The 20,197-nt window shown below is 42.4% G+C and overlaps 2 protein-coding genes across 8 annotated transcripts in view; one reads left to right on the top strand and one right to left on the bottom strand.

Annotated features, from left to right (window-relative positions):
* Positions 1 to 1,825: 1,825 nt before the first annotated feature.
* LOC124135375 (peptide chain release factor 1-like, mitochondrial) lies at positions 1,826 to 11,762 on the bottom strand. 6 transcript variants are annotated; one of them, XM_046500685.2, is made up of 8 exons: positions 11,643 to 11,762; positions 10,396 to 11,275; positions 8,900 to 8,982; positions 7,383 to 7,566; positions 6,599 to 6,762; positions 5,200 to 5,317; positions 4,056 to 4,131; positions 1,826 to 3,408 (listed from the first exon to the last, which is right to left on the bottom strand). In XM_046500685.2, the coding sequence occupies exons 2-8, from the start codon at positions 11,150 to 11,152 to the stop codon at positions 3,111 to 3,113; spliced, it is 1,680 nt and encodes a 559-aa protein (XP_046356641.2). In that variant the 5' UTR covers positions 11,153 to 11,275; positions 11,643 to 11,762; the 3' UTR covers positions 1,826 to 3,110. The 6 variants fall into 6 exon arrangements, with proteins under 6 accessions (XP_046356641.2, XP_046356643.2, XP_046356642.2 ...); XM_046500687.2 differs by having other exon boundaries at positions 11,002 to 11,275; XM_046500686.2 differs by having other exon boundaries at positions 10,396 to 11,102.
* A 190-nt stretch (positions 11,763 to 11,952) lies between these two features.
* Positions 11,953 to 20,197, top strand: part of LOC124135376 (cleavage and polyadenylation specificity factor subunit 3-like) — a 33,990-nt gene continuing 25,745 nt past the window's right edge. Inside the window, exons 1-5 of one of the 2 annotated variants that reach the window (XM_046500691.2) lie at positions 11,953 to 12,039; positions 13,207 to 13,270; positions 14,877 to 14,974; positions 15,859 to 15,987; positions 16,278 to 16,362. In XM_046500691.2, coding sequence (XP_046356647.1) covers positions 11,969 to 12,039; positions 13,207 to 13,270; positions 14,877 to 14,974; positions 15,859 to 15,987; positions 16,278 to 16,362 — 447 coding nt within the window. In that variant the 5' untranslated portion in view covers positions 11,953 to 11,968. Of the gene's footprint in view, positions 12,040 to 13,206; positions 13,271 to 14,531; positions 14,650 to 14,876; positions 14,975 to 15,858; positions 15,988 to 16,277; positions 16,363 to 20,197 lie in introns of those variants that run through there. The other variant, XM_048385708.1, reaches the window with a different exon arrangement.

Raw genomic sequence — 20,197 nt, 5'->3', positions numbered from 1 at the left:
TACGTGTGTGTGTTTGTGTGGCTGCTTGTACTAGTCCGGACTGGTGCCGATTTATAGTGCGAGCTCACTGAGATACCATGCCGCAGTTTAACATGAAAAACCCACCCAGACACAGTATACTGACTCCGAGACGACCAGTCCGTGTTTTAGCTCCTTAATGCCGAGCGCCAGACAGGGTAACAACAAGTACCACCTTTTAACGTCTTTTGGTATGACGCGGTAGGGATCGAACCCCGGCCCTTCCGCTCTCCGGGCGGACGCTCTACCACTAGACCACGGAGGCGGTCTGCCCTGAGGAGGGTGAATATCCAGTCGGGTTGAGTGCGCCAGTTGTATATATGAGCACTATTCAATCATATATGTAAAGTGTTGTATGTTGTATAATAAGGATCCTGCTAGGTATAATTCAATATGTATCAACCATTGCCAATTCTTCTACATCAGGGGCGGTCGGGTAGCCTAGTGGTTAAAGAGTTCGCTCGTCACGCCGAAGACCCGGGTTCGATTCCCGACATGGGTACAATGTGTGAAGCCCATTTCTGGTGTCCCCCGCCGTGATATTGCTGGAATATTGCTAAAAGCGGCGTAAAACCATACTCACTCACCTTCTACATCACGTCTTCGTACAGATGTGTACACTCACTGTAAACATGTGTTTAGAATGTCAACACATATAAGAAATGTTTAGGTTTGGGTTTAAATCCTAAACAAAAGACGCATTTGGTGTGTTATATCTAAACACGTTCAGGGTCTAAACACATGCAATGAACTATCGTCTTACATACTAAACATCACCTAAACACAACATCCCCATAACCTAAACATGTTACCATACTATTGAATCGAACTAGAGGCCGATATTTTCATTAGTTGTGTTGGGAAACTATTTGAAAGAATTGCTTTTAAACACTTGTATAATTACGTTTATAGGAACAACGTTTCGTATAAGAATCCGTCCGGCTTCCAAGCCGGTGTGGCAGGATCAAATCCCTCTCCTTAAATTTCAGCCTTGTGTTATTCTGTCCTAGGATAAATCACACCAGAGTAACCTGATCCACGGACACAGTCACGAGTGAAATTACCACTCCTCTCTCAGTATCAAAAGACTCCTTCAGGATACAATCCCTTTGTATCAAATAACTCACCACTGATGGTATGCAAAATACGCATTCCATTTGGCAATGCGTTGATGCATGATGGGTATTAATTGTTTTTGCCATTGCTTTATGTTACTCTTAGATGCAAGATGCTTTCATCAAATTGTAGATGTACAATAAACCGCTTACAAATCAAACCATAACATGGCAGGACTACAAGAAAATTGACGAAAATTGACGAACATTAGTATTGAATGAGATATAAGAAGATTCAAATTAGAAACGAGGGATGTTGTTATGAATAATCAACAGGTAATAGGTAGATACTAAATATTGGAATTGAATGAATTTCCTGAAACAAGAAATAATGAGAAAAAGAAATAAAAATGAAACGTCTAGGCATTAGTTAGAATCATGGAATTTATCAGGAACAATTCTTTGGTGAATTAGTTGTTAATGAATTTATTAAAGTTTACTAGAGTCAGATCTCTACTCCAGTTTTAATCTAATTATTTAATTATGTTACCTGTGTATATAGGGTTTGTTTCATCAGCTTGGGTCAATACCATGGCGGGTTTAAGGCTAGTGGAATATGTAACATCGCAGCAAGGCACACAATAGGTTATTTTCTAAGGTTACATGTACAACAAGAGAACCACTCGACAGACGTGTCAACACTGTAAACAAAGAATATTCAGAGACATCCAGTTTAATTCAGTGCTACTTCCAGTGCTAATAAAGAATGTTTATATATTTGTAACATATATATGTCTTTGTGTGCATATACTTCACATAAATAAACTACAAGTTCACTTTTCTACAGTATCTTATGTACAGTAAACTACGTTTATAACGAACACGCTTTTAACAGTATTCCAGTTATATCATGTCAGCTTAATGTGGGAGGAAAGCCCGAAGTGATGCAGGTCTCAGACGTTTACCACTTCGGTGAAACCCACAAGCACGGGTATGGTGCTGACAAACCTAGAAACACACTGATAAATTGATAACACAGATAATGCCTCCAGTTTATTTTTAACAAAACCATTATCATTTACAGTACATTTATACCGTGAAATTTCATTGACTCAACATTTTCTAATTTGATATGTAATACGATGCATTATGACATGTCATGATTATGTAAATGCATACTTTTCTAGAAAATATGCATCATTCAATAACATGTATCATATTTCATACATTGTCATCTTATTCCCTCATCTTATGTTACAGTTTTTCATGACCTACCCCACCCACTAAATACATTAACATTTATCATGCCATCCCCCCCTCCCTCCAATTGCTATAACAAATGACCCATCCATAAATAATGTTCAAATTTATTAATTTTTATTTGAGTGAGTGAGTAAGTGAGTATGGTTTTACGCCACTTTCAGCAATATTCTAGTAATATCACAGCGGGGGACACCAGAAATAAGCTTCACACATTGTACCCATGTCGGGAATCCAACCTGGGTCTTCGGCTTTAACCACTAGGTTACCCGACCGCCCCATTTTTTATTAGAAAAAACCTGCGTCATTTTTTCATGACCACCCCTCCAATAACAGGGCACTTCCATCGGAGGTCGAATCAGAACTTTCTAATCAGCCAATAAGTGTTACGATTTCGAAATTTCTATGTACGAGGGAGCAAAACATGCAGACTAGTGTATCTGATTTCTGTATCTCGAACATGAAGTTCCGAAAACCGATAAAAAAGGCCACACCTTTATATTGCTTTCACATTTTATATACCCTGTTATATTTGAGCGCCTGACATCAACACCCAAGGGGGAGTACCACTGGAGACAACTTGTGTTCTCATTTGTACAAATCAAAATTACTGAAATGGCAGGGTGAAGAAATGAAGCTGGATTGTTTTATGAAGCTGAAATCTGATTGGCTCAGACAGAGAGGTATCATATTTGAGTAAAGATCATATATTAATAAGATTGAGAATAACTAAAAACCATTACACACCATAACACACCAACAAGACTTTATCAGAATCTACGTCTTCTTTACTTTATGTGTCTTTTTTCGTTTGTTGTCAAAATCCTCCAGTATGCCATCAACAATCTCATACTTGATGCCCCACATAAGACTGACAATGACGTCATCAAGATCCTCGCCTCCGTGGAGGAAGACGTCGATGTTGTGACAGTTCTTCCCCAGTCTGTGGTCTGTCACTCTGTCCTGTGGGAAGTTATAGGTGCGGATCTTCTCGGACCGTCCACCGGTACCGATCTGCAGCCTCCTGGTAGCATCAGTCTCTGCCATTTGGGCTGTCAACTCCTCCTGGTATATTCTGGAACAGACATGGGTGTTTCACTTTTCTAAACAGAGTCAAACAAACCTTGCCACCTTCATACAGCTGGAATATTGCTGAAGGTGACAAAACACAATGTTGATGAACCCCTAGAAAAAAAAGAAGATTAGTCCAGTTATATCGCGGCGTGTCAGCTTCATGTGGGAAGAAAAGCCCGAAGTGATGCAGGTCCCAGAAGTTTACCATGCTGACGAACCTAGAAACATAATTGGGGCGAACCGGGATTCGAACCCACAATCATTGGTTTCTGGCGTGCCCAAGGGATGCAACTCTACACAGCAAATCGTGGGGCTTTAGACCACAGGGCCACCCGTGCCCCCAGAGGACTATGTAAACTTAAGTCCAGAGTCTTGGACTTGTCCTGCTTTAACAAGACAAAAATGCTTACAATGCTTACATTTTTTGTCAGTTTTATGTTGTAGCGACTTGTAGCGAAAGTGCATTATTAAGAACTAGTTCAGATTTGTTGCCCTTAAATGCTACTTGTCAAAATGAGAACTTTATTTACCCTAAGCACAATTGAGTCGTCTTTGTCTAGCGTGAATTTTGAAGGCTGTTGATGTGCTTCGATTTTGCTGACAAGCAGGTTAAAACCACATCCCATTTTCTGCAACACATTCACTGACCTTGACCTAATGAGCTGCAATGCAATCTCTCGGTTTCGAATCTGCGACCTCTCAGACTGACATTCAGCGACGGTTTCTGAAGGAACAAGGACATTCCTGGAAGAGGCTTGATGCTGGTGTTGGGTATTTGCAGTATCTTCGTTTAACAGAAGCACACAGAGTTGCAGGTGCAGTTGAGACAATATACAATTTACTCAAGGAACAAGAATGGTAACTGATACTTCAAAAGTTCATCACATTTTTCGCCAAAATCTATATATACATTGATACATTGCTACCTATAAAATGTATACTCCCCAAAGGTCTGAGAAAAAAACAGTTTGGATTGGACTATGCATAGACTCGTTAGTCCAGCCAAATTATAACTCCATTATTCCAGCCTAATTTGGCAAGGGTGGAACGAAGACTTTTAAAGTCAGTTAACTCCCTTGCCTTGGGAAGATGGGTGACATTATAAACAAAGTTAAGTTGTTGCAGGTTACACTTCATGGCATGACATCAATGAACACAGGGCCCACTTGCACAAAACGATCTTAGCGCTAAGACCATTGTAAGCCTATGTTAAAGTATGGGAGTTAAGATCATCTTAGCACTAAGATCGCTTTGTGTAAGTGGGCCCAGGAACTGTAAGTAGCTGTGTAGGTATTGCAGGGTGGCATGTTAGCCTTGTGGTTGAAGTGTTTGCTCATCACATTAAGGGACAGGGTTTGATTCCCCACATGTGCAAAAAGTGTGAAGCCTATTTCTGGTGTCCCCCACAATGATATTGCTTGAATATTGCTAAAATTGGTATTGTCAAATGACAATACTTGACAAAAGGTACTGCACTGAAATAATGACACTGCATTTAACAACTCATCAATAATTTTACAGTTGAATATGTGAGTGAGTCGGGTTTAACCCCGTTTGAACAGTATCCTAGTTACATCACAGCTCAATGTGGGAGGAACCTGAAGTGAAGCAGGTCTCAGATGCTTACCACTTTTGTGAAAATCATGAGCACAGTTACGGTGCTGACAAACCTAGAAACATAATCAAGGCGAATAGGGACGGGAACCCACAATCATAGGTTTCTGGCGTGCCCAAGGGATGTAACTCTGAGCAGCAAATTGCGGTGCCTTAAATGCCTGGGGCCACCACTTACTGGTGGGAGTGTGAGTGATGCGGACAGCGCTGTCAGTGTTGTTGACATGCTGGCCTCCGCTCCCACTGGCACGGAACGTCTCCACTTGAAGGTCCTTCGCATGGATCACAACATCAATCTGGACCAGAAATAAACAGCTTCTAAGTTTAAGCTCTATTTTTCAGACATTACATAGAAGTAGAAACATATATGTACCTCAATATTGCGTCTCTCTAATCTCATACTTGTGAATTGCCTAGCACAGGTGAACTGTTCAGAGCACAGGTGAACTGCACAGAGCACAGGTGAACTGAACAGAGCACAGGTGAACCGCACAGAGCACAGGTGAACTGTTCAGAGCACAGGTGAACTGTTCAGAGCACAGCTGAACTGTTCAGAGCACAGCTGAACTGCACAGAGCACAGCTGAACTGCACAGAGCACAGCTGAACTGCACAGAGCACAGCTAAACTGTACAGAGCACAGCTGAACTGCACAGAGCACAGGTTACCAGTCTTTTAAGTAGGAAATGAGAGAAGATCGCGGAGAGAAGTTGGATGGGTGACCACGTTCAGCAGCTTCAGTCCTGAGAGTTTCTCAGGCTTCAGGCCTGCCATATACTGAAGCACATATTACATTTGGTGTCTCCTTAGGCGAGTTACTTTGTAAGGATAAGATATATGGATGAACAACTTCTTTATTACAATTAGGAGCGACGATTCAGTGTAGGTTCTAACACCGTTATCAAGCATATGATGTACAGAGTATGGTTGACTAGACTATGTACAGGATAGGAGGCAGTGTTTATACAGAAGAGTAGATATCAGATGTTGTTACACTGCTGGAGTGGAGGAGCCTGTTATGTACACCGAAGGGTAAAACATATTAGCCAGTGAAGCCTGTAATATAAACAGAAGGGTGAAGCTAGTAATATAAACAACAAAAGGATTAGGACTGATTGGGGCCTTTCATGAGTTGATGGTACGCCGGTGGTATGCAGTAGCCTTGTTACTTTGTTCGAAATATGCCTCTGTTCACCCAGCAGTAAAAATGGGTACCCTGTAGGATGAGAAGGTAATGTGACTGCCCCCCTTCTAGCATCTGACAAGTCAGCTTGGGTTGTATACTCCCCGGGGAGCTGAGAATGAAGATCAAGTGCACACTGATCCGTTGACTGGGGTAAAAAAGTTAGCGCTTTGAGCATGCACAAGTGCATGAGGCTAGCACTATAAAAGTACTCACATTTTTATTATTATTATTATTATAAATAACCATGACTGACTAACTTTGATAGGAACTTAATACAGACTGAATTCTTAATCATCAGCCAGGATGCAGGAATATAAATATATCGAAAGATGCTAGAGTTTGTAAATATGAGGGAGTTGCACTCTACAAATCATGAGTAGATTCCCTAATACCTCATCAGGTTGTGGCAATATGGCGACTGTCATGGTACTGGTGTGGACTCGGCCAGACTTCTCGGTCCGCGGGACTCTCTGCACCCGATGCACACCGCCCTCAAACTTGAGGTACTTGAATACGTCTGTCCCCTCAATGGCCGCGGATGCTCGTCTCAAACCCCCTGAAAACAACACGTGAAAGGAAAAACAATGTTGGGAGTTTCAACTAAATCAAGAAATAAAAGTTTCCATAATCATAAAAAAATATCTGCTTTATGTCCATTGTACAATTCTGACTGAGTCATATTTGGAAATGTCCTCTGCATGTCTAACATGAGTGAGTGAGTATGGTTTTACGCCGCTTTTAACAATATTCCAGCAATATCACGGCGGGGGACACCAGAAATGGACTTCAACCATTGTACCCATGTCCGGAAATGAACCTGGGGCTTCAGCGTGACAAGCAAACGCAAAACCACTAGGCTACCCGACTGCCCCTGTCTAACATGAAAACCTTTTGAAACAATTACTAAGGTCATACAGGTCGTAACCTGATCTAACAACCTTCGAGCAAGAGACGTATGATGCTCTTTCAAATGTTTGCAGCCGAACAAGCTCTTACTATTGTACCTCAAAAGCCGTGAGATGTAGACACCAAATACTGGAAAGCACTATTAAGATTTTCTTTCTGCTCAAATTTTTTATCACAAAACCCTTTTGATAATATGTGAAGAAAAAGTATTATTACCCTGAAGAAGAATATATATAGACATGAGAATGGCTGATCATGCTGAAGTCCTACCTATTTCACTGCGTTCATAGTCAATTATTTGGAAGAACCAGCCCTTGTATTGTGCATAGTTCTCGTACATGCTGAACACCTGGCCTGTGAACAACATGGCTTCCTGACCCCCGACACCGGCCGACACCTCAAGAATGATGTCATTCTTGTCCACCTTAGACTCCCCAGCCAACATCAACACAAGCTGCAACAGGAAGGGAGATAACTCCATGAATACCTATAGTGAGTGAGTGAGTATATCAATATCACGGCGGGGAAAACCAGAAATGGGCTTCACACATTGTACCCATGTCGGGAAGCGAACCCGGGTCTTCGGCGTGACAAGCGAATGCTTTAACCACTAGGCTACCCGACCGCCCCGAATACCTATAGGGGGAGTGTTTGGGGTAGTGGTTGGTCCAGCTTGATAGTCAGCACTGCCACTACTGTAAGCACAGCTCCAATAGCTGAGAATATACGTAAAATATGCTTGGTTGGTTTCTTGTTTAACACCGCACTCAGCAATATTCCAGCTACATGACGGCAGTCTGTAAATAATCGAGTCTCGACCAGACAATCCAGTGATTCATATCATGAGCATCGACCCACGCAATTGGGATCGATGACATGTATCAACCAAGTCAGCCAGCCTGACCAGCCTGACCAACCAATCCTGTCTTACGACAAGCATACTCGCCTTTAACGGCAAGCATGGGTTGCTGAAGACCTAGTCTACCCCGGATCTTCATGGGTCACGTAAAATATGCAAAGGTCATCATCATTACCCATTAATTTTGAGTTTCTCGCATACAAATATGTATAAAATATTTCCACTGACTGCAAATTTTAAAATGCAATGTTAAAAAACATCTGAAATTAACACACACAAAAAATAAAGACAAATACAATTTTTTCTACAAATTAAGGTTCTTCTCGATTGGCCGGTCACTTTGTTTGGAGTCGTCCTGTATATATCCCTGAACATGACAAAATGATTATCACAATGGGTAGAATGGGTCATTGGCATGGTTGTAATGCCTTCCCTTGTCACATGTTCAGGTGAGGTGAAATTGGGTTAACGTCGCGTCCAAGATTATTGCACTTATATAGCGACATGCACATTTTGTGTGTGTGTGTGTGTGTGTGTGTGTGTGTGTGTGTGTGTGTGTGTGTGTGAGTTTGTGTGTGTGTGTGTCTGCTTGTACTAGTCTGCACTAGTGTGTGTGTGTGTGTGTGTGTGTGGGCTTGTACTAGTCCGCACTGATACCGATTTATAGTGCTAGCCCACTGAGATACCATGCCGCAGTTTAACATGAATACCCCACTCAGACACAGTATACTGACTCCGAGCCGACTAGTCCTTGTTTTAGCCCCTTAATGCTGAGCGCCAGACAGAGTACAACAAGTACCATCTTCTACGTCTTTCAGTATGACCGCCGCGGACGGACGCTCTACCACAGAGATGGTCCTGTTGTAGTATATGCCACCGATACAAACTCATTACAATTCACAAACAGCAGTTGTCATGGTTACCATACCCCACTCTCCTTATCCTTAATATCTTCAAGCAGTTCCTGCTTCTCTCTTGTTGCCATGGTAACCATCTCAGCATCATCAGACCCTGAGGAAATGAAAAGATAGAGGAATGTGAAAGTGATCGTGTGTTCCTCCAAATGGTTATTAACGAAACATTTAGACTCCTCAATCAGTCATAACCTGAAAAATTGCAAAGATTAAGGATGGATGAATTTGAAATAACGTGAATAGACTTGTGATACCACCAGCACATTGTTTCAATTTATATTTAGCCATATCAAACTATTTTATTTACTGTTTTACCCAAGGGACTGGTAATGTATTTTGTAGGGGGAGAGATTGGTCTTAGGACTGTATTATATTTTGCTGACCCCATTGTATGTATCATTTTTTCATGTCCCAATATCCACCCTAATTACATGCAACATTCTTCATGACTCCTCCCCCGCACCCTCACCATAATAAATTATCAGTCCCTAAATTATCATAATGATTTTCAAATATATAGCTTGTATCTTTGAAAAAATAGTAGAGTCATTATTTCATGGGTGGTCAGGCTCGCTGACTTTGTTGAAGCATGTCATCGATCCGCATTGCGTAGATCGATGCTCATGACATCAATCACTGGATTGTCTGGTCCAGACCCCATTATTTACAGACCGCCGTCATATAGCTGGAATATTGCTGAGTGAACCGTAAAACAACAAACAAACCAACCAACCATGACCTGTCCCATGTCCAGTCTCACAAGGCATAAAATAATCCAAAACTAGAGACTCACCCTCCATGCCCACATTGAGCACCATCCCTTTCATTGGTGAGTGAGTGAGTGAGTTGGGTTTAAAGTCGCTTTTAAACAGTATTACAGTTATATCGCGGCATGTCAGCTTAATGTGGGAAGAAAGCCCAAAGTGATGCAGGTCTCAGACGTTTACCACTTCAGTGAAACCAACGAGCACGGGTATGGTGCTGACAAACCTAGAAACATAAGCCCCCCTCCTTTCATTAACCTCACTTCAGTTATACAAAGTATAGTGTTGGAGAAAAGTCCATGTGAAGCAGGTCATAGACATTTACCATTTGGGTGAAACCCATGAACATGGGCATAGTGGTTCTGACAAATGATCAAAATGAGAGCAAATCTGGGATTCAAACTCATGACTTGTCTGTCTCCCAGACCACAGAGAATAAATAGAAAAATGAATCCAACTCAAGTCTAGAATGATTTGGTAAGTGTAAATTGCCTCAGCTTTGAAATTAAGCTTTTGATTATTTTTTTTCATTTGTAGATATATATTTTTAAGTATGATAACTCATTCCTGGGACTGAGTGTCTCTCTAACTCACAAACAATAGATCCTGATATGACCATGGCATTCAACTGCACAACAAATTGTGGCACTATGGACCACTTGGTCATCGGTGCCGACCATAGACTTTAAGTTTCATATATTAATTTTAAATGCAATGTCGTCAGGTCCATTGCCCTACCTCTGTACCTGATAACAAGCTATCCAGTTCCGTCACCTCGGAATATTTCTGTTGAATGTCCCTGAAGACTGACACCACAGGAGACAACTTCTGCAGACGTAGATTCATGTCCTTGGCAGATTGGACATTTTGGCCGGCAAGATCAGACGCTAAATTGTCATACTCAGTATCTAAGCTTGCAAGATAGTCATGGTAAAGTTGATTACAGTTAATGTTGAATCGGTCACTTTTAGAAGCATATTTCCTCTTGTGGTTTACAGCTCTCCATGTGTTGTCATCACTTACATCTACAACACACTTGAGCCTACTCGACCATTGTACACCTCGAGTAACAGAGTGGTATTTCCTTGTAAGAATTTGATCTATGTAGTTTAGTTCAAACAACTGCAAATCTTTCTCCTTGTTATAATATGCAAGCCTGTAAGTCTCCATAGATAGTACATGTTTCACTTGACATATAGCCCGATATTGACAAAATGATATACTGCCATAAACAGAGTATTGTCTATTTTGAAAAAATTGCTTGGGAAAAAAAGATTTCTGATCTGAACAACTTTTCATTGGACTTTGACAGGACAGTTGTCTTTGATGTGACAATAATGTGAAATACAGACGCTTTATACAGGTTGCGTTACACTTGTTCAATGTGGCGGCCATTTTCAGATTTATAGATTCATCGGATGGATTTGGATGTGCTTCAGTTCTTGGTGGAGATCTGAAATATAACATTGAGCTCAGTGGAGAGTGTTCTGTTGAGTTATACATACTAGGACGAAACTATCTGGGTCAGAATTTGTCTTCATCAACCCATGCTTTTCGTAAGAGCAGACTAATTGGCTTGGGTGGTGGGGCTCGCTGATTTGGTTGATGGATGTCAACGTATCCCAACTGCATAGAAACAAGCAAGCCAACATTTTAGTCCTACGAAGTGTCATTTTCACAAACAATGTAAATATAACAATTTTGAAAAATACACATCTACTGAATGCAACTTTTTGAGAGAAAAAAAGTAATTGGACTTAAAATTATTTAATGAGGCATGCATGTGGCCACTGTATATAGCATTTAGGTCAAACTACTAAAAGACCCATTCACAAATTAATTGGCATTTTGGTGACTGTCAAAAATTTAGTCTTTGCTTTTAAACAGAAAAGAAGTCTGGATCAATGAAACCTTGCATATGTGAAAAACATGTTTGCATGATGATAACAACCGTCCATTTCCGTCTTGTATTGACAACCTATTAATTCATTACCCAAAATAAACATGTCAGCTTCTCGAATTTGCTGTCAAAAGATTCATTTCAGAAACATGACATAACACCATAACACATGCCTCCAATAACGGGGGCAGCCATTTTATGTGCTTAAAATCCGGGCATATTTATTTACGTCTCAATTTTCGAGCAACTACGCACCAAGTAATACAATATGGACACTTAAGTGAATGCCTTAGTCGACTGTTTGTTCAAACATTACATTTGACATTTTCCCTAGGTTTAAAATAATGAATTATTTAGAAAGTGACATAATATGTTCCTGGTTAACTAAGTATCCGAATGATTTCCGTATCCGGTTAGAAATGGCGTCAAAACGAAAATCCGAGAGTCAAGTACCGGCTGAAGAGAGCGAACAACTCATTATTAGACCTCTGTTAGTTCATAACTTTATGTCAATGTCTTATGATTCGTCTTATTTGAAGAGAGAACAAAATCATACACACGCTGGGTCTTGATTCATAGATCTCACGTCACCAGCTGATCATGCGTCTTTGTGAGCAAACACAAACAGCATGGGCATGGTTGAGTTCTTGCACCGCTCTGTTTAAAAGATGTTCACACACACACACACACACACACGACACACGACACACACACACGACACACACACACACACACACACACACACAAACCCCTAAAATGTGATAGCTATTGAAAGACCAAAATTGAACGAGATCAGAAAGATCAATTGCAACTTTTCAAATATGGGATAAATGAGGGTGCTGTCTTTTAAAAGTAGAAACTTAATAGGATGGGATGTGTAGCATGCTACATTCACAATGGAACTTAAATTGACATCTATTCATTGTCCAAATGAGACTTGGCAGTGTCTTTGGGACATTGTCACTGCTACTTTGCCATTAGGTTAGGTCTGTAACTGACAAACTTTTCAATCTAACAGAAAATGCACCGCTCTGTTTAAAAGATGTTCACACACAGACACACACACACACGACACACGACACACGACACACACACACACACACACACACACACACACACACACACACCCCTCAAAAGTGATAGCTATTGAAAGACCAAAATTGAACGAGATCAGAAAGATCAATTGCAACTTTTCAAATATGGGATAAATGAGGGTGCTGTCTTTCAAAAGTAGAAACTTAATAGGGTGGGATGTGTAGCATGCTACATTCACAATGGAACTTAAATTGACATCTATTCATTGTCCAAATGAGACTTGGCAGTGTCTTTGGGACATTGTCACTGCTACTTTGCCATTAGGTTAGGTCTGTAACTGACAAACTTTTCAATCTAACAGAAAATGTTATGGCCAGAAAAAAAGGTCATGATACAAGAGACTACACTGGCATGGGAATAAAGAGCAACAAAGGAACCAAACCCAAACATACCAAACGTGAGCCAGATTAACTAACAGTGGTTTGAGAACACCTGTGCATGTGTTCAGAAAGTATATATTTTTCATTCCATATTTTAACCCTAAGGAGAGCCTATACTTGTCTGTTCATGTATTTTTATATTGATAAAGTGCAATACCTGAAATTCTCAATTTCTTTTTCAGAGGAGCCGGTCAAGAGGTTGGGCGATCATGTCACATCATGGAGTTCAAAGGAAAAACTATAATGGTAAATAGAAAATCATCTTCTATATTCAGATACCTTTATACTAGTGATGTGATGATACTTTTACTTCTCGTCCAAGTGTCGATCACAGTGGCACACTAAGTAAAATATCTATACATACCTTAAATGTTTGCTGTTACACCAAACACTAATTTTAGAAGTGAATATTAGTAGTGAAATATTTTCATCCATTGTGCCTTACTTGACACTGCCAACTGCAGATCATCAGTGTGCCAGGTATTTGGCCATCCTGTCTATGAAAAAGTTGGCTTACACACCACAGATAAGCGCTCATGCAAGTATTGTGATGCATGTCGGATTGTGAGCAACGTATCATGATACGTCCAGAGCTCCAGATAAGCTGCGAATCTGCGTAAAATACGCATCAGAAATGCAGAAATATGCAGTAAAATAAAATCCAAGCATATCAAATACGCAACGAACATTACAGATACGCTACATAAATAAAACTTGTGCGTATCATCAACATATTGTGAAGTAACCCTGCGTATTCGATTAGCAAATCAGCAACTTATTTTGAAATTATAAACGGGCATTCCGTCAACCTTGCCAAACTCCACGATGACAGTTACATCATGATCATTTGCCATCACACTTTCTTGTGGAAGTATCGTGGTATTTTTGAGTCCTATAAAGCTCTCAAACCCACACGACACCAGTTTGCAGGGACTAGATGAGTAGTGTTTTTAAATATTCAACTTAAATACCCACATGTGTAAAAACTAGTGGGTAACAGAAATTTGAATACACAGATAGAATTACTGATACCCAATGATTTTAAAATGCATGGGTAAAATATCCACAACACCAAAAGCTTATCTGGAGCTCTGTAGGTATCGGATCCCACTGTTGGTGTATAGTCCCAGCCCTACTTTATACACAAGTGCCTCGTTCCAAGATGCTGTTTTAGCTGTACAACTGTTGTAACTATCATCTCCTAACATGGTTGTGACAGTTATTTCCAAAACACTGTATCAACAATACACACGCCAAAGTTGGTGATGAACATACTAACATGAATTAAGATCATACTATTACTATACAAAGATATAGTTTGATATCATCTTCCATGGGGGATTCAATGATAAAATTGTTTCCCAGTAACCTTTTCTTGTTGTAACATGTGACTGGAAGTAAAATGGATTGGGTGGTCAGACTTGGTGATTTGGTTGATTGTGTATCATATTACCTTAACAGCGTGTGGTATTGCTCATATATCAATCACAAATTGATTATTTACCAGGTTTACAGGCTGCTGTGATGTAGCACTACTGAGTGGGGAAAATCAGCAACTAAGCAAACAAACAAAAGAGCTGATCATTGTCTGGTGTGAATGCGAACTGATGATATACAAGATACAGGTTGTTTTTTTTGTAAACATGAACCAGAAAATCCAAGTTTAATTGTCCATATGTTTTTCATTTGTTTATGTATGAATTTTCTGCCATAGTGTCTTATGTCAATGATGTTTAACTTGTCATGGATGTTTGTTTATATCTGCTCTATCTCTTGGCTCGCGAAGACTGTTTGATCAGTTCACGATGTTAGCATGAGACAAGGAAGTACTGAAGTCGTGGTTTTGTTTCAGCTGGACTGTGGGATCCACCCAGGCATGAATGGCTATGCTTCACTGCCGTTTCTTGACATGGTGGATGTGGAAGAAATAGACCTGCTCCTTATCAGTCAGTAAGTGTTAAGGCAATCTCATTAAAATCAGATCTTAGTTCTTGCTATCGCTAAACAAAGATCTGAGGACATCCCATTACGGGTCACGTCAGAACGACCTTTCATCCAACCAATTAGAGCGTCGCTTACCAGATTATGAAAGTGACACTCGGAATGTGTTTTCTAATCATGCAACCACGAAATATTTAACACGGGGTATTCCGAATGACAGTTACGGGTTTTATGATTATATCCATTACAATCTAGGCCATCTATAAGCCATTCCAGAATGTTCTTCTTATCAGTTTTAATTTTTTTAATCGAGAATACGTCAAAATATGTTTCAACATGTTCAAAGCGTAGACGCCAATTTGAAAATAGTGTCGTAAAGCTCGAGAATGCTGCCTTCTTATTGGCTAATGTCGATTTCTTGTCAGTCATTTCATTGGTCGGTCAAAGTTCGCGAAAGGTCGTTCTGATGTGACCTGTCATGGGATGTCCTCAGATCTTTGTTTAGCGGTAGCGAGAACTAATATCTGATTTTAATGAGATTGGTGTTAAGGTTTCATCCAATTTGTCCAGGCTAATCTTTCCGCCCCTCACCGAGTAACAATCTTAACGTTAAGGTCAAATGTTTATTTAAACTTGGTTTATGAACGCGATTACTCCCGAAAATTGAAATATGAAAAAAGGAAAGGCAGAGTATTTAATATTATGATGACCAAAATAAGTAACATGATGTGAAAAGACAACTTCATTTACTGTTGCTATAAATGAATTAAATGGCATCCCGCCTGCTGACATCTGTGCGCTAAAAGCATTTGGAATTTGGAATTTGGAATTTGGGATCACGTAACAAACAAGAAACGAGATGTCATTGACGTCACATGATGTTGTTTTTTTAGTTTCCACTTGGACCACTGTGGAGCCTTGCCATACTTCCTGGAGAAAACAGGGTTCAAAGGTCGGTGCTTCATGACGCATGCCTCAAAAGCCATATACCGATGGCTGCTGTCAGATTACGTGAAAGTCAGGTATGTCGATTTGTAAGGTAAATGAATAATAAGAATTATCTGAGATTATTGGAATAAGACAAATGTCATGAGACATGAGTCCATCAATAACTTGTTTCTGATACAGTAGGGAACTCTTCCTTTGTCTTTGATATAAAATTGATTGGTATCTAGTCTTAAATTTGAAACAAGGTAGTTGTTTCACAGCTGTTGAATCAAGTGTGAAACAGAAAGTTTTATGGCATGGCGTTATGGTGTGAAAAATGCAAGTCTTTTATTTCCTTCTAATGGTGAATTTTGCAAACCATCAGCAACATTGCCACAGAGGCGCAGCTGTACTCCGAAAAAGACATTGAAAACTCCATGGACAAGATTGAAACTGTCAACTTCCATCAGGTACAGTATGTCTCTGTTGTGACATCAGAGTAGTGTAGTTGGACAGTCACAAATGAAATGTAAAGTCCTTGACATGTGACTGTTACTTTCAAGGTTCAGGGCACGTTATCTTAGGAGCTGCAAAGTGGTAAACTTCGGGCTTTTATCCCACATCAAGCTAATACGCAATGATAACTCACTCACTCCTTTTCAACAATTTATTGTATGGTCGGCTGTCATTAAATATTATAGTGAGCCAAATAGTGATCCTCTAAAAAAATCACTTCTATCTCACACTATGCATTTCTTCCTTCTTCTTTTGACCTTATGTAAAAACGTGCTTCAACAAAGTTTCCAGCTTCTATAAACAAATCACCCAAAGACATCCCAGCACCATCATAGTCACCAGCCAAATAAATGGGTCACACACTGTTATCCTGTGCATAGCGACCTACATGACCTGATCACATGATTACCCCTTCCCCATTATTCTTTCTCTCATGGCCACACTGTGGAGACGTGTACCGAGAGTTCAGAGTATTTTGTTTAGTATTTTTGCTTGACATCCCTCCAACATCGTAAGGAATTTACGTAAATATTTGAGGGAAGATGAGTACGGATAAGAAACATCGCAAACTACCTTTTCTACTGCATATCCCCACAGCTTATGCTGTGGCTGTTGTGGCCATTGAAATACTAACAAGCTTTGTTCGCTGTGTGCCGGGAAATTGACCGGCACTCGCAATCTTATGACTTGGAAAGTGGGCTGTCTCCCGCTAAGAAATCTAATTAGTCAACCAAGCCTGCTGTCCCCACCTCTTTTACGAAGATAAAAAAACACCTCCGAATCCACCTTGCCTCCTCTATTGGTGGCTGATGACAGAGTTTCTGATAGTTTTCTTATAGACCACGCCCCACCTATGCTGGTTCAACAGTCCATTCCTGATGTGTTAGGGTGCGCCCCTCAGTCGGAACATCCTGCTACATAGGAAGTTCACAAGGTTCTCTCTTCCATCGATTCATCAAAGCCAGTTTCGAATACACCTCCAGTCGACTCTCCTAGCACTCCTTGATCGTCTTCTGCTCCATCACATGATGTTTCGGCTGGTGATGATCACTCCTCTTTGTCTAATGATACTAGCGCTCCTTGATCGACAGTGACGAATAAGGCTTCACCTGGGACTGGCCAAACGTGTTCATCCACTTCTAAAGATAGACGGAGCAAAGATCAGTGTCGCCACCCCCTCCACTACCGCAACCAGGCGTTGCGCAGTGTGCCGCAAATTTCTATCGTCCCGGGATCCCCACGATCATTGCCCACGGTGCAGGGTTCCTTGCGGGGACACCCGGTGCGCCCTGTGCGATGGTCTGGGGCCTGAGGCGTTCCAGTGCTACAGGCTCTACATGCAGTCTGTCTCCACCCCTGTGGTGGCCGGCTCGTCTGGTCGGGGTCCTCTTGCGGGTACCACTTCCACGTCTGCAGCAGATCCCCTGGCGGCTCTTTGGCTGATCGGGGACTCCGTTACCGCGTAGCTTTCGCAACTCGTTGACTCCAATCTGGCGGCCTTATCCCAGGATAGGCCGCTGGCTGTTCCGTCCCCGGCCTCTTCGGACGGGGGTTCGAATGCGGGGTCTTTCAGTGCGACGGGGGCTCCCGTGGTCACCGGTCCTTCCCCTGAACGGTTGGCTCCGCTGTCGGTTAAGGACCGCGTGGCCATGGTTTATGACCTCTATGAGGACATGCCCAAGCCCCTGCCGGTACCGCGGGGAATCCACGGCTCCATGGGTTCTGCCTAGGGCTACGAGGTGTCGTCCGACAAGGCTTTCCCGCTTCAACCTTGTTGCGCGGTATTAAGCCTTCCCTGGAGAAAGCCTTTGCGGTGGCCTCCAGTCGGGGACTCCCGTTGCCTCCGCCGTCATGGAGAAAGGGTTCATTCCCGGTGCATGACCTTGCCTTCCCCGAGGCCGGTCCCACCGCGGAGGCCCACGTTGAGCGTTTTGGTGTTCGTGCCCCACCGGCTGCTACGGTGCCACAGGCTACCTTGCAGCAGTTGGACACCCTCGCTAGGCGCTCCATGCTCGCTATGTCGCACGCGGATACCTACTTGGCAGCAGTGGCCAGTCTTGACGAAGGTTCTCCCACGGACTGAGACCAGCGCATTTACAACTGTTTAATCGGTTTAAATGCTTCGCTTGAGTACGTCGCCGGGGCTTCGTCCTTTCTTTCCGGCACGTGCCACTTCCTCAGACGGCAAGCGTACCTTGCCGCCTCGGCTTCGGAAGCTGCTTACCAGGAGGTCCTCCTTTCGCAGCCTTGGTCTGCACGGATCCTGTTTAATAACAAGATCCCTGGCGTTCTGAAAGAACAACAGGCTGCTGTGTCCGCCGAGGCCTCTCGGCACATGCTGGATCTTGTTGGGTCCTTGCATCAACGCCTGGGTGCCTGGGTGCCGCCCAGAGGGCGCCGGTAAGGGCAATCTGCCGCCATTTCGTGGGAAGAAGGGACACTGGGGGAGGCCCAAACCGTCTAAGGACGGCAAGGGCTCCTCCAGGTGACTCTCACTGGAGGGGTTTGTATGGCGACAGCGTCAACTTCGGTTGGCCCGTAGGCGAACCCGAGTCACTCGGCCCTGGACAGTTGCGCCTGCTGCAGCCTGTCAGGCCTCCCTTTCCTTCCCCGGTAGGAGCCAGACTCCAGACTTACTGGGAGAATTGGGAACAAGTGTTCGACGACCCCTGGGTTGCGAGTTGCGAGTTATGTCTTCGTTCTGTCATCAATCTGGCATACCGGTCACGGGGGGTACCGGTTGCGGGGTCAAACCCGCACGAGATCTGTGCGCTAGCACCAACATTTGCCCTACACTCTAATATCTCTGTTCATCTCTGTTGTTACTGGCGTTCTGACTCGGTATTTGCCAATCATTACCACAGAAAGGTTTCTGATGAAGACGTGGAGGGTGTGCACTGTCTTGGGCCGCTGATCGCGGCGCAAGCGTTCATCTAAGGGGTGTGCCTAGCGCAGTTCCGAACTCCTCAGGCTTCAGACCTTTGCATGGTGGTCAATCTGGGTCGACTCCAATGTTCCAACCGCCGTGGGTAATAGGAGTGGGGGTCCCGCAAACCAGCGCTCTCACACCACAGGTGAGGCGGCTTTTTGTGTGTTTTGTCCTTATTTGTATTTTTGACAATTATTTATTTAATTGTCCGTCATGTGTTCCAACCTTGTAATGCATGCTTACAAATACTGGAATTAGGTCACGCGCCTATCGCATACGTTAATTAGGCTTGCTTTGGGATATACGGTCCGGATGAAATTAATTTCCCTCTTCCCGACTGTTTAACCTGATCTATGATTCAGCTCACACGGGTACTGTGTTCGCATCCGCTGCGGCGATGAAATACCTATCCAGTGAGGCCGTTTGGATTCACAAATCGTTTGGCAAAGACGATTGAGCCTTACGGTATGCGCTTGACAGTGCTTTGGTATTCCTATAGGGTAATGCCAAGCTGGGAGCATGTGCATCGAGTGCTTCTGCCTTGTTTACTTCCGCTGGTCGGAAAAGGAACAATGAGCAGTCAGGTTTGGGTTGTAGCGCTCCCCACCGCCTACTGTGGTAATCAGCCTCGGTATAACAGTGGTAACGTATTACTTAATGTAATTTGTAGAATTTTCCTATTCGGAATATTCTATAAGTAATACATTACCACTTGTCTGATGCCTGCCCAACCGTCCCCCGAGTACTTGCTCTCGCAAGAGACAAGAGTGAAGGGTGTCACATGGTCACATCCCGTTAGTCGCCTCTTACGACAAGCATAGTCACCTTATACGGCAAGCATGGGTTGCTGAAGACCTTTT

This window comes from Haliotis rufescens, unplaced genomic scaffold (assembly GCF_023055435.1).
Source record: "Haliotis rufescens isolate VD_foot unplaced genomic scaffold, xgHalRufe1.0.p SCAF_6, whole genome shotgun sequence".
NCBI classification, from domain to species: domain Eukaryota; kingdom Metazoa; phylum Mollusca; class Gastropoda; order Lepetellida; family Haliotidae; genus Haliotis; species Haliotis rufescens.
Note: the sequence above shows the minus strand (reverse complement) of the source record. Positions and strands in the feature narration are given on the sequence as shown.